The following is a 12,925-nucleotide window of genomic DNA, read 5'->3' as shown; positions in this document are numbered from 1 at the left end:
AGTAAGTTGAAGAATGACTGAGACAAGTCAACCCTGCCCACTGCCAGGGTCACCTAAACAAGAGGCTTGGGGCAGGAGCGATAGCACAGTAGAGTGTTTGCCTTACATGTGGCTGACTCAGGACAGACCTAGGTTCGATCCCCGGTATCCCATATGGTCCCCCGAGCCAGGAACAATTTCTGAGCGCAGAGCCAGGAGTAAACCCTGAACGTCACTGGGTGTGGCCCCAAAGCCAAAACAAAACAAACAAACAAACAAACAAACAAATAAAAAGAGGCTACAAAGAGGTTCTGCTAAGGGCTGGTTGAGACTGGGTTTTTGCAGGATCTGAGCATAGATATTGCTCCACTCTGCCTTCAGCTGGGAAAGCAGCCCGAGACCAAGTGTGACTGAAAGCAGAGCTGAGTGCTAATAAAACTTTATTTATGAGAGCAGGCTGTGCTGAGCCCTGACCCAGAGCCTGCCATTTGCATCTCCTCTCTCTCCCTGGACAGAAGCCTGTGAAAGCTCATGGCTCAGTTGTTAGGAAATTTGCCAGCTGGATGGTAAACAATGAAAAAAAAACAAAACTATGCAGTTGTAAGAAAGACTTTCTGACATGATCCCAGAGGTGAGGCAGCAGAGGGGACCCCTGGGATTGGACTCTGAGCCTTTGTTTAATACTTGGAAGGAGACTGTTTAGCACAGTAGTCTGGGGTGCCGATTCAAGCTTTCTTTGCACAGAGGCCTTTCCTTGGGTGGATTGGGGAGACTCCCTGGCTGGTGGCACAATCAATGCTGCTTTGGAGTCACTCCTGAATCTGTGCTCACTCTGGGCTCACTCCTGGTAGTGCTCAGCACAGAGCATGGACCCCTTCGCCTGTGTAGCCTGCACTCAGCCTGCAGAGCTGCTCACTAGCCTCTGTGTCACTCATTCTTTCACGCCTTTGCATCTACATTTTCTCTGTGAGTACCATTTCACAGATGCACAACATCAAGGCACAAAGAAGGAATAGTGATTAGTCCCAGGTCACACAGTAGCAGTCTGCCTTCTGCCTCCCACACGCACAGGGGCTAGTCCAAGAACTGGGGAGCGATGTCCCCTGCAGTTGAACTCAGAAATCCTGGGTCTGCTTGCCCCATACTGTCTCCTCAGGATCCCATACAGGCCCAGTGCACATTGGGGGCTCCAGAAATAGTTTTTTTTTGCAAGGCTCTGGACTTGACTGCTCTGGGACAGCGATGTCCTGGCAAGTGTGGTGTCAGGACATGTCGTGGCACCCACACTTGCCAGGACATGAAGAGAGATTGATGGGAAGTTCTCATTGTCCCCCAAACCTGGCACTCACCCTGGCAAGGAGCAGGCACTGAATATGTCAGCTGCAGAGTAAAAATGAGACAGGGAATAGAGGTATCTTGTATTTAAGGGGAGCTACTGGCTTGCAGGAATCCCCCCACAGCCTCAATAGACACCCCCATTTGGCTGTTACACCCCCATTTGACAGCCAGGGAAACTGAAGCTGACCCCAAAACCACAGCCCAAGGGCAAAGCTGGGATTTGAACCATGTGCGTTGGTTCAATTCCTAGATTTGTGCCACTTCTGCCCCATCTCAGAAGCCACCTATATTGGTTTTGTCCTGCCTGTCCCCATGCTGAGCAGGGGGAGTAAGCAGAAATCTCTTAAGCCTGGGAATGATTTAAACTTGCACCTTTGAGGGGCCAGAACAACAGTACAGAAGTTTGCTTGCAATGTGACCAATGGGGTTCAATCGTCAGCATTCCATATGGTCCCTTGAACTCTGTAGGAAGTGATTCATGAGCACAGAGCCAGGAGTAACCCCTGAGTGCAGCAGGGTGTGGCCCTAAAACAAACCCCAAAGGTCCCCCCAAACAATAAAACCTTCACACCTAGCACCCAGCTATAGACTTGGCACAATGGATGAGCTGGAGAGAAGGGGAGAACAGCCATGGGCAGGAGCCAAGTGGGGGCCAAGTGCAGTATAACCCCAACATGCACACACGCACAAACACCAAGAGACTAGACTCGGGTGTCACTGTGCCCCGAATTGGCAACGTCCCCCCACCCCCACCCCCGTGGCTTCAGCACCCCACACATGGCCTTCCACAATGCATTAAAAGGCTTGTAAATTCTCAAACGTGAGATCTGACCGGCGTCAGCACAGACTAATTGTTGTTAAATGTTTGAGAATGTTCCTGCCACGCGGCAGCGCGATCACTCTTCCCAGCCAGGCTCAGACGCCGACCCATTCCTCTGCAGGCGGAAAGCTTACAACGCTCGCACAAGGCCGAAAAGCAATTCGTGTCAAAAAGATCAATAATATAAAAATAAAGCATGAGAATTCTAGTTAAAGGGAATGTCATATAAATATGTGGTTCACGTCCATGATTCCAAGATTAAAAAAAATCAATCAATATCGTTCTTTAGATGATGTTATTTCTAATGAGAAATACCCGGAACAACTGCAAATAACTGCTTAACTGGGGGGAAAGAAAGCATTAATAATTTACTTTATAAGGCATCGGATACTGAATGCAAGAGGGCCGCTTCTGGTTCTTAATTTGGTTGTAATACGCCATGACAGGTTCGATGGTGCTTTGGTGGGCAAGTGATATTAAATTCAGAAGGACTTCTGGCTCATTTTGGGTCCGGTCCCAAGTGCTGCCCAGGGGGGCCAGTCTCAGGTCTAGATGCCACGGAGGATTTGCACCACCCAAAGTCCCGTGCCATCACAGGAGGGCGGAGGGAATGGGGCGTGCGTGAGTGTGTGGGCTCAGGAATCCTTTTTGCCAGATTTCAGAGGCAGGAGATATCCTGTTTGCTGAGCACTTACTATCTGCCACTGGCTAGGATCAGGCTGAGGGGAGAGGCCTTCCCCCTGCAGCCCTGACCCTTTGCAGGGTCCACTTTTGCTTTTAATCAGGACCCCTGAGAGCTCTGTCTGAGCCTCCAAATTGAAGCACTTCTCCCACTCTCTGCAGGGTGAGTTCAGAAAAGTGCCTCACCACCTCTGTCCACAGCCCCCTGAGCAGCTCACGAGACCCCTTTTCTCTCTGCTCTCTCCGGCCTGGTGTGCCACTCACGGCTGCTCCAGTCCCACTTTGATGGGCCCCTCGGAGCCCCCAAGCCACAAAGGGACGGTCACAGGGCGCTGGGAACTAGGGAGAGGGTAGTCGGGGAATAAGAGAATTATGGTATCAAAGCTAAAAGAGCAAATTGATGTTAAAAGGCAAAAACTAGAAGAGAAAGTAAAAGCTGTAATTAACTTGGGAGCTCAAAGGGAGCCCGCGGGTGACATGGAGCAGAAAAGGGGTCTGGGCCTCTCTGGGAAGCAGCAGAAGGGTTGGGGTTGGCCTGGAGGGGTTGCTGGGTTCTGGAAGGGAAGGGATGGGTGGGGGGTGAGAGTCCCCCCTTAGTTTTGCAACAGAGATACCCAAAGGCACCTGGGTGGCAGAACCAACTCTGCAGGGTCTTGTCTAGGGGTTGATACCCTTTCATGTCCATCAGTGCTGGGAAGGAAATTAGGGGGTTCTCAATGTTTCAGAAAACTCCAGGTGGAATTGAGGTTCTGGAGGGCTCCCCCCTTTCCTCTGCCATCTGATTAGCAGCTGGCTTTCTCCAGTTAGGAGTTGATCTAGCCCTGCTCTGTTTGGGGAACTCTGTCCCTTCTTCCATGACCTGGTGACCAGACTCCAGCACAAACACCTGGAAAATGTGGGGGTCATGAGGTGCCCCTGTCCCAAGCAGCCTACCTGGGAGGGGCCAGGGATTGGGGGTCTGCTGGCCCCCATTGGGCAGATGCATGCATATATAAGACCCTCTCTGGAAAGGGAGCGGTGAGATGCCCCTGAGAATTCCAGACAGGGGTGGCCCACAGCAAGGGTGTGGCTGTCAGGGGCAAGGACACAGTTTCAGGGAGAAGCGGAGGTGACTGGGCACCCTGGATTTTGCTCTCTCCTTTTGTGCCCTGTTGGTGTGGCCTGGGGGGTTGTGGTAGGTAGAGGGGGGCAAAGAACGGGACAGGGACTGGGCAGATCATGGGGGAGGTGGGCAGGGAAGGATCTGGAATGCCTCAGTCCACAGCAGGGGGGGTCTTGTATCTCCACCCAAGTGGCAGGCAAGATCCACGTGATTCAGGGCTCAAGGTGCTGTTACCCTGAGTCACGGCTGAGACCCAGACTGGCACCTGCTAGAGCGTGGGTGGAGTCGGTTGTAACATTAGCCAACAGCTGCTGAGATGGCAAGACCTGAGGAGGAGGCATCCAGTGTGTTTGGGTTCTGCTCAGGGCACCCAGCCCTACCATCAACACTCTGCTTCCAGACTAGGAGACGATGCCATAGCATGGTGCTGCAGGAAATGAGGTTTTAGGTGGGGAGGGAGAGGGCTTGGGGTCACACCTGGCAGGTTTTGCTCCTGGCTCTGTGCTCAGGGATCACTCTTGGCATCACTTGGGGGTCAAATTGACTGCTCCACAGTCCTCTCACATGGGAGGGGCAAGGTCACACCAGGCTGGTGGCCGCCACTGAGCGACTATCTAGGGACTGCACCAACCCCACATCTCAGGGGGGAAATGTGTCTGGGTGTTCCTGGGACATCCTTGAAAGCCGCTGAGACCTAAGAGTTCCATCTAACTGGGGCAGCAGGGAGAGAACATTCTGGTTTCCAGAACCACACCTGCATGGGAACAGGTGTGTCCTACAGTGAGAACCAGGGACAAGCCATGCACTTAGCTGAGACGGCAGCACTGAGTGTTCTCCATGTGGTGACAAACAAGAGGTCTGGCCACTCAGACACGACTTCAGTCAGAGCCTAGTGTCGGAAGGACCTCCCAGACTCTCCTGCCACCCACTGGCCATGTCCCATTTGTGGCCTAAAAAGGAAAATCCTTAGGTCCTCCTGCAGAATCCCCCTTCAGGATCATCCCCTCTGAGCACCGTCCCCTCTCTGCAGGGTCCCTCAGGCTGGGGCTGCCACTCCTCAGGAAAAGTTTTCACCTCTGATTTGGCATAACAAAACTTTTAATTTAGATGTTTTCATCTTCCTCTCCTAGTAAAAATAAGTTTAAAATAATGACTGTAATAAATGAAGGTAATTAATTGTAGTTTGTTCCTTTACTGTCTAGTCAGCTTAATTTTACCTTTTCAACTAATAATGAGAAAATAATTTTTGTGCTCGGAGGGTTAATGATATGTAACTGCGAGAACTGCTAATTGCATGTTGCAATCCATCCATCAACAACCCCATCTGTGCGACTTGATTATGTTTGCTAAATTATTGCTTTGAATTATCTTTCATAAAGCAACTTTTGTAATTAGCGGGGCTTTCGTCTTGCTCTTTTCTCTGTGTGCAGGATCTTCAAACTTTGGCCATTTCAAGCTGTCTCAGTGAAGCCACCTTCTCTGGCTGTCTCTGTTTCCCCCCCCTGAGGAAATCCAGTCTGGAAATCTGGGGAATCCAGACTGGCCTTTTAGCAATCAAGCCAGGGAGAAAAAGCTTCCTGAGTCACAGCAGAGAAATTATACTTCTTCTACATCTCCTTTCACCAATGGGGGGGGGAGAGAGAGAGAGAGAGAGAGAGAGAGAGAGAGAGACAGAGAGAGAGAGAGAGAGACAGACAGACAGACAGACAGACAGAGAGACAGACAGCACAAGTGTCTCTCCAGCCATAGAAAGAAAAGGAAGAGGCCAGAGGGCTGCCGCCGTGGAATTAAGGAATGAACTTGAACACACGATATTTCAATGCGAGCCCGTGCAGGGGGGAGGAGGGCATTTTTATGGGCTGGTTTATGGGACTTGGGACGTTGTTTGCCTGGGGGAATATTCCTGGGAGATGATTAATACCCACTTGGGGACCTGCAGCTCCAGCCCGGAGCCTGGTGAATGGAGAGTGAGGCAAGCAGCAGAAAGGATGAACCCTCATTAAAAAAATGAAAATGAAAATCAGATTTGGATTATAAATGGCCGAAGCCAGGCGCAGTCTGTTCTGGATGGAAAAGATCCTTTTTATTAACACCTTTCCTGTGGTAGCGGCGTCGATGCCCCAGGCATGTTGGGGGTGGGTGGGAAGGGGGGTGCGGCAGGCGCCCTGTGGATTAGCCACTAGATCATGAGGAAAGCAGGGGTTTCGGGAATATAAGGCCAGACAAATGTAATCTTTTTCGTCATGTTAAAGGGACGATTGAATGGCCTCTTAAGAAAAAATTAACGAAGTTCTCGGAGCTTCCCAGCTATAGAAAAAGTGGCTATGCCGCATGGGTTTGGAAATGACTGTTCTCTGCTGGCTCCCCAAGAGGGTTGTGTCCTCAACACTTATTGAACATCAACCGGCTGCCTGGCACAATGGCTCCTTCCCACTGACTGGATCCTTGAGGGGGCAAGAGGGCGCACAAAATGTCTGTGCCCCTCACACCAACCCTACCCAGCACTGCTCAAGTGGACAGCATTGTGTGTGTGTGGGGGGGGTCTAGCCTCCACTTGGGGTCTCTTTGGATCACTGCAAGCCTGATTTCCATGGTCAGAGACAGATTGCAGCCCAGCCCTGTAGAGACCCAACCCTCTTGGGGGGCACCACAGCAGGACTCATAACCAAACCTCCTTTTTGGGGGAGTGGGCCATATCTAAGCTGTGCTTGGGGAGGACCAGGAGCAGTGTTGGGGACTGATCTGGAGGTCTGGCATGCAAAGTACATGTTCTAGTATTTCAAGCCACCTTGCCTGCCCATGACAAGATTCCTTGTACATCCACTACTGTCAAAAGCACATCCTGGATGTTAGCCTGACGCTACTTCTTTGAACTCATTTAAGACCAGGGAGCTGGTTCTGGCCTCTCTCATGCTATTCTAGGCACTAGATATGACCTTGAACTTCTCTCCTGCTTTAAATCCCAGACCTCCCCCACCTTTTAAAAAATAAAAATCTTTTGGGCCGAAACAATAGTACAGAGAGGAGAGAGCTTGTCTTGCTTGTGGTCCACCTGGGTTGTATCTCTGGCATCCCACATGGTCCCCCTGAACACAGAGACAGGAGTAAGCCAAGTACAGCCAGGTGTGGCCTCCCACATAAAACCAACCTACGAAACAAACAAAAATTAAAACCCACCCCATGGCCACTCAATACAATCCCTACTTGGCTGGTCTGCCCTCCCTCAGGTTGATTTTCTCCCTCCCTCGGAGCTCAGGCCCCTTACAACCAAAGGCATCCAAAACCAGAGGGTCGCGTACATGAATAAGCATATCTGTAAAGTCAGTAATAAAATGAAGGCAAGAGAAATAAGGAATTCGGCGGCACTTCTATCTATAGATCTAAATTTCACGGCCTGTGTGGTTATTCAGAACGTGGTTCCAAAATGACAGATTTCAAAGCAAGTGGTTTGCGGTGGTGGATTTTTAAAATGCCCATCCAGAGCCGGAGAGAGAATACAGCAGGTAGATTGTTTGCCTTGTACACAGTCGACCCAGGTTCAATCCCTAGTATCCCACAAGGTCCCTCGTGTCCTACCAGGAATGATACCTGATTATAGCGCCAGGAGTAACCCTTGGACATTGCTGGATATGGCCACCAAACAAACAAGCAACAGCAACAACAACAACAACAACAAAATGACACATCCAGGGGCAGGCTTGGACCAGGGCCAACCCTCCAAGATCTAGATCCTGGGGAAGACCAGCCAGGAAGTGTCCTGGAAAGGGGCATTTGAGAGAGGGCTTGTCCTCCTGTTGACCTCCCTTGCCTGCCCAACATGGGGACAAAGACTGGTTGGGAGGTGAAGCCATGAGGAGAAATGGGAAGGTTCAGATGCATCACAAGGCTCCAGGTGGGTAAAGTGGTGGTGGGCAGCAGGAAGGAAGGGGAACCTACTGATTTGTGCTCAGAGGCCAGGCAGATGTTTGACAATCATAGCAAAGAAGAGCAGATCAGAGCACAGCAAATGTCATCTCAAAAGAACCAGAAGTGTTTCCAGCAGCCTTCTAGCATTTCTAGGAGCTATGGAGGCTAGTACAGCTCAGATATTCCTCTGGCTGAGCTGGGAGCTGAAGAGAGGCCGGGCAGAGTCCCATGAAGGCTCTCTTGGGGCCAGGACAGTAGAAACCACAAGAGAGAACAGTCCTCATGGTCTCTCCATGAGCTCATCTGGATGGAAGGAGATGGAATTTTTAGGAGGGTGAGGAAAGGCTCCCCTAAGTGTTCAGAATACCTTGGCCAACTCAGGTCACTACAGGTGGGATGAGAGAGGAGATGGGGCCTCTGTCAGTTGCTTACCTCTGCTTGGAAGCTTTTCAACACCGGTGCCACCATCTCTCTGATTTCCTGAAACAGAGATGATTGGAGAGGTCAGCACCTTGCTGGGAAGGGTTCCCACCATGCGTCCATGCTGTCCCTCTCTCTGTCCACCCCACAGCGGCTCATAGGCTCCCTCTTCCAGACCCCTTTCATATACCCTGCACATCCCATCCTATGGCAAACTATAGGAAGCAGGTTCACAGATCATCTGACTCCCTCTCTGCTGGCCTGTCAGGAGTCAGGGCATCAGGCATGGGGTGCGGGTTCTGGGAGACAGGGAGGAGGCTGTGCCCCAAACCACCTGGGTTGTGGCATGTTCTTTTTGGGTCCATCATGGGATATTTTGGGTGTCCAGGGCCAGAAACATGGCCTTAATTTCTATAGCCATCCAGAGGCCTCTTCTGACAACCTTGATCCTCTGGGGAATGCTCTTTTGAGGACCCCTTGGCACCTCTTCCTGGAAGCACTAGAAGTGGTACCTCTGTTCTGTTCTCATCAGAACATGCAGTTTTGGGGGCCTCAGTTGGGTCACCCCTGCAGCGTCTGGCTAAAAGCTGATAAATTCTAGGGCATTTTGCTCTTTCTCTTGGGGGGTCCTGGCTAGTTGGGTACACTGACTTTCTGCCTTTCCCAAGCCTGTGGGGGGCGGGGCATTAATCCAGGGGCACCTCAATGAGTAGGGAAAGTGGAGGCCCTTCTAGAATGTTCCAGGATCCCAGCCTTGACATCCCAGTCTCCTCCAAGACCCCTGAATGCTCCCCCAGCCCCCAGGAATCCCCTGGAGAAGGAGATATATAAGGGCTGGGGAGGGCCACAGAGAAGAGTGGGGAGCAAAGGGGCAGGCCACACAGCATAGCTGTCACCATTGGAAGAGCATGGGGTTCAGCTGTAGTGTAAAAGGTCTCTGTAGGCCCTGGGAGCCCATTGTCACTGTTTAGGGTCCCCCAAGCCTGTCAGAGTCACTGGCACATGAATGTGCGTAGCAGCCTCAGGACATGGGCCTGCATGTCTGTCCTCATGGTGGACATGAGCTCGAGGAAAGGATGCATAGGCTGCAGGCCACAAGCACAGGGTGGAGGGTGTGGTGTCCCGGAACACAGCACATGTCACGGGGTGGTTAGTGGTGAGCTCTAACTGGTCCCCCAAAATTCAAAATGTTCCCTCTGTAATTAAAACCTGAGATTCCAAATGTTGGCAAGTTGGTGTAAACTTGAGAGATTTTACATACAAAAACATCCCTACAGGAGAATTGGAAGTGAGGTTTAGGGACTCTTACTGCTGGAAAAACCCCAGAACCATGTCTTCTGTCCCCCGAAATTGACACCCAAGGACTGTCTTTCTCATGGTGGCCCAGAAAAGGGGCATAGATGAAGGACCACCTCCCAAAACCACAGCATGGGGGACTTAAAGAATTGGTGGTCACAGAGGGGTATTGGGGCTCGGGCCAGCACCCACATTTCTGAAGGCTGGCCCACTGAGAACAGGCATGATTGAGGGGGTTGAGCTGAGCCCCAGCAGATGATGTTCTGGAATAAAGCCTTGGCACAGCTCTGCCATGGGAGGAGACGAGCTCCAAAAAATGAGGGTTTTCAGAGGTGCGACTATAATAGGAATGGAAACTTATTCCTCCTAATTACATAATTGCATAATTATGCAGTATTAACATTATGTAAGTGAACTTGGAGGCCTAAAACCTGGCCTGGATTCCCCTCATTCTTGGGGCTCCCCCATGGCCTGGGGAAGGGTCTGGACAAACAAGACTGAAGCTTCAGGTACTGACACCCCCAGGCAAAAGGTCCCTGTCTTGACTGGGGTCACTGTGCGGGAAAGTGAAGATTACCTCTCAGGCAGTCAAGGACAAGCCTGGGCTTTGGTTTGGTGGAGTGAACCTGAGGCTTACACAGCCAGGATTGGGGTTCTGAGTTTCCTCAACCTAACCTTTAGTCAAATGCTTGTGTCTCTTCCTGTGAAGTTCCAAAGCTTCAAGATTTGGCCTCAAGAATTTCAGAGCTGGGAGATTGATGCCTGTGCTCCCGTGCCCACATGGTCCCCTGTCTTGGGAAGGCCCCCTCCTTCCCATTTCCCTCTGGCCTCCTGCCTACACCCCTCCAAGCAGGTTAGGCTGAAACCCAAGGTCAGTTTCTCTGAGCAGCAGACAGAGAAGCTGGAGGCTGCTGGGCTGTTCCCTTCTGGCTTGCGTAAGTCACACCTGACTCCATTTTCCCAATTTTTTGGGGTGTGTGTGTGTGTAGTTTTTTTTTTTTTAATCTGAGAAGCAACAGGGGTTCTGCTGGAGGAGAGAAAGGAATTCACACATTTGCTCTGGTAAAGAACAGAAGCATGTCAGTTCTAGTCTCTTACCCCAGTGGGGTGGCTGGACATCCCTAAGATGGCTGGGAAGAAAAGGCCAGGGAAGAAAAGGGAAACACAGAAATATAAGTGGGGTGGTTGGAGGTGGTGTCAGATGAGGAGCTGGGGGCCAGAGCAGAGAAGAGCAAATGAAACCAAGAAATCTGGGCAGAGGGTCTCTGCTATCCAGGTCACCCACTTGACTCAGTTCTGGAGACATGTGTGGGGGAAGTGATTTTGGGGCGCTAGTGCCCTTACTGGCACCAGCTCTGCGGTATTGGGGCCCCGAAGTCATGGGGGCTGCCATTTTTCTTTGTGGTTAATTAGCTTCTTTTCTTGTTAGTCACTTATGTCTACCGTTTTCAAAATATAGTTTGAACAGAGAGAAATTCGCATTCCCACTGAGTTAATTCCAGAACAGCAAATATACTGTACCTCAGGTACATTTTTCTTAAATTCCCGGCGGAGTTCAATTAAATGTTTATGAGAATGCTCACTTTCTTCCTGCCGTGCAGACAGCTCGGAAGCGACGGAATTAAGCTCCTTCTGGAACAATAAAAAAAGGAAAAAAAAAAAAAAGAAAAAGAGAGAGAAAGAGAGAGAGAAAAGAAAAGAGATTTGCCCTCCCTCTTCTTCCTTTTTAATCATCATACTCAATACTCAACAGCATTCTGAACAAGTTTTCTTAACTCATAGAGGGGAGACAGAGTTATCGACTCCTGGCACAAATGAATGATTTATGAAAAAAAAAAGTGGGGGGGAATGCAACCGAAAAAAAAAAATCCAGGGCAGCTCTTTTGCTGGTGAGAAGCCAGGCCAGATCAATAATGGCCCATAAAGTTGGGTGGGGTTGTACTTTTTCTTCTCTCCCCTACTCTCCTGCTCCACCTCTTAAATTTCCAAAGGAGCGATGGCATAAGCTTGTCAGCAACGACAGAAAACATCTCCAAACCATGTCAAAATAGCACCGTGCGGCATACTGTATGGGCAGAGGATGGAGCAAGAAAGTGCTGTTGACAGCTTTCATATATCAGGGGCGGGAACGGTTCCAACTATGACTTACTCACACTTAAGGGTTCATAAATACGCCTTTTAAGATAGAGATGGCTTTTTAATTTCAGTAGATTTTGGAAAAATGAAGGTGCCAATAAGAAGCAAGCTGACCTTTTGTGGACAGCGCCGTAAATCATGCAGGGTTCACTTCCAGTCTAAGGAATATTTCATCACGGCTCTGGGATGCAGAACCAAGGTGGGGGGGGGGGAAGGTGCTCTGCTACTTATGTGCAAGGAGGCAGATATCACCAGGTATGTGTGGCATAGTGGCAGAGAGAAATGTGGGGCACATAGTGGCAGAGGGTGTCTGCTGGGCCCCACTCTCTGCCTTCTCCATCCTAACAGTGGCAGTTTCATGGGAGGGCACATTTCACTCCGGGTTGTCATGGGTTTCATTTGCATAATTCAGGAAACGCTGTTTATGTGGTCTGCCGCTTCCTCGCTAGCGTCCTGAGATGGGCTTTTTTTTTTTTTCTGGACCATAACTCGAGGAGCATTTCTGTATATATCACCCGATTATATTTGTAGCAATCAAGCGCCCGTAATTTCCTAAATCCGGTGATGCAATAAATTTCTGCAATCAGATTTATTAAAAACACACACACGCAGATGCGAGAGTGTATTTCTAGGGTGAACTCTTTAATCTAACATATGTATGAGGAGGCCCTGCACCGTGTTGAAAGACCCCATTTGTCACTGCTAATACGCATTCATCTTACACACACAATGAAACACTTTTACCATTAGATAATGAAATAAAAGTACTATTAACCCGCTGCAAATCCTTTTCCCTCTAAGAGACAAAATGCACGGTAATTGTCTTATATCATGTCGAGAGTTGGTGAATTCTGTACCATAGTACAGTTCCCCATCAGCCTCATATCCACCAGGGGCTGAAGAGCTCTCCCCAAACTTGGGGAAGTGTCTGCCTAACAAGACTTTGGGAGGAGTCCTGGGGGGAGTTTCTATTTTGGAAGAAATTAAGAACCTTTTTGAGAAATCACAAGGCTGGAAGAGAAAGGTCAAGAAAGTATATGAGGGGGCCAGAATGATAGCACAGCAGGTAAGGTGTTTGCCTTACCAAACCGACCTGGGTTTGATCCCTGTCATCCCATATGGTACCCCAGGGCTTCCAGGAGTAATTCCTGAGGTTCCTGAGTGCAGAGCCAGGAGTAACTCCTGAGTGCCACTGGAGGGGAGGTCCCCCCCAAATGTACCTGAGAGACCAGTGATAGTTGGCAGAG

The 12,925-nt window shown here is 50.1% G+C and overlaps 1 protein-coding gene across 2 annotated transcripts in view; it reads right to left on the bottom strand.

Moving 5' to 3' along the window:
• Positions 1-12,925, bottom strand: part of CUX2 (cut like homeobox 2) — a 191,797-nt gene that overhangs the window by 56,445 nt on the left and 122,427 nt on the right. For both annotated transcript variants that reach the window (XM_049789315.1, XM_049789316.1), the window contains exons 2-3: positions 11,064-11,174; positions 8,259-8,306 (exon numbers count right to left, since the gene is read on the bottom strand). In XM_049789315.1, coding sequence (XP_049645272.1) covers positions 8,259-8,306; positions 11,064-11,174 — 159 coding nt within the window. The remainder of the gene's footprint in view (positions 1-8,258; positions 8,307-11,063; positions 11,175-12,925) is intronic.

Source organism: Suncus etruscus, chromosome 15 (genome assembly GCF_024139225.1).
Source record: "Suncus etruscus isolate mSunEtr1 chromosome 15, mSunEtr1.pri.cur, whole genome shotgun sequence".
NCBI lineage: Eukaryota > Metazoa > Chordata > Mammalia > Eulipotyphla > Soricidae > Suncus > Suncus etruscus.
This window is presented reverse-complemented; position numbering and strand designations above follow the sequence as displayed.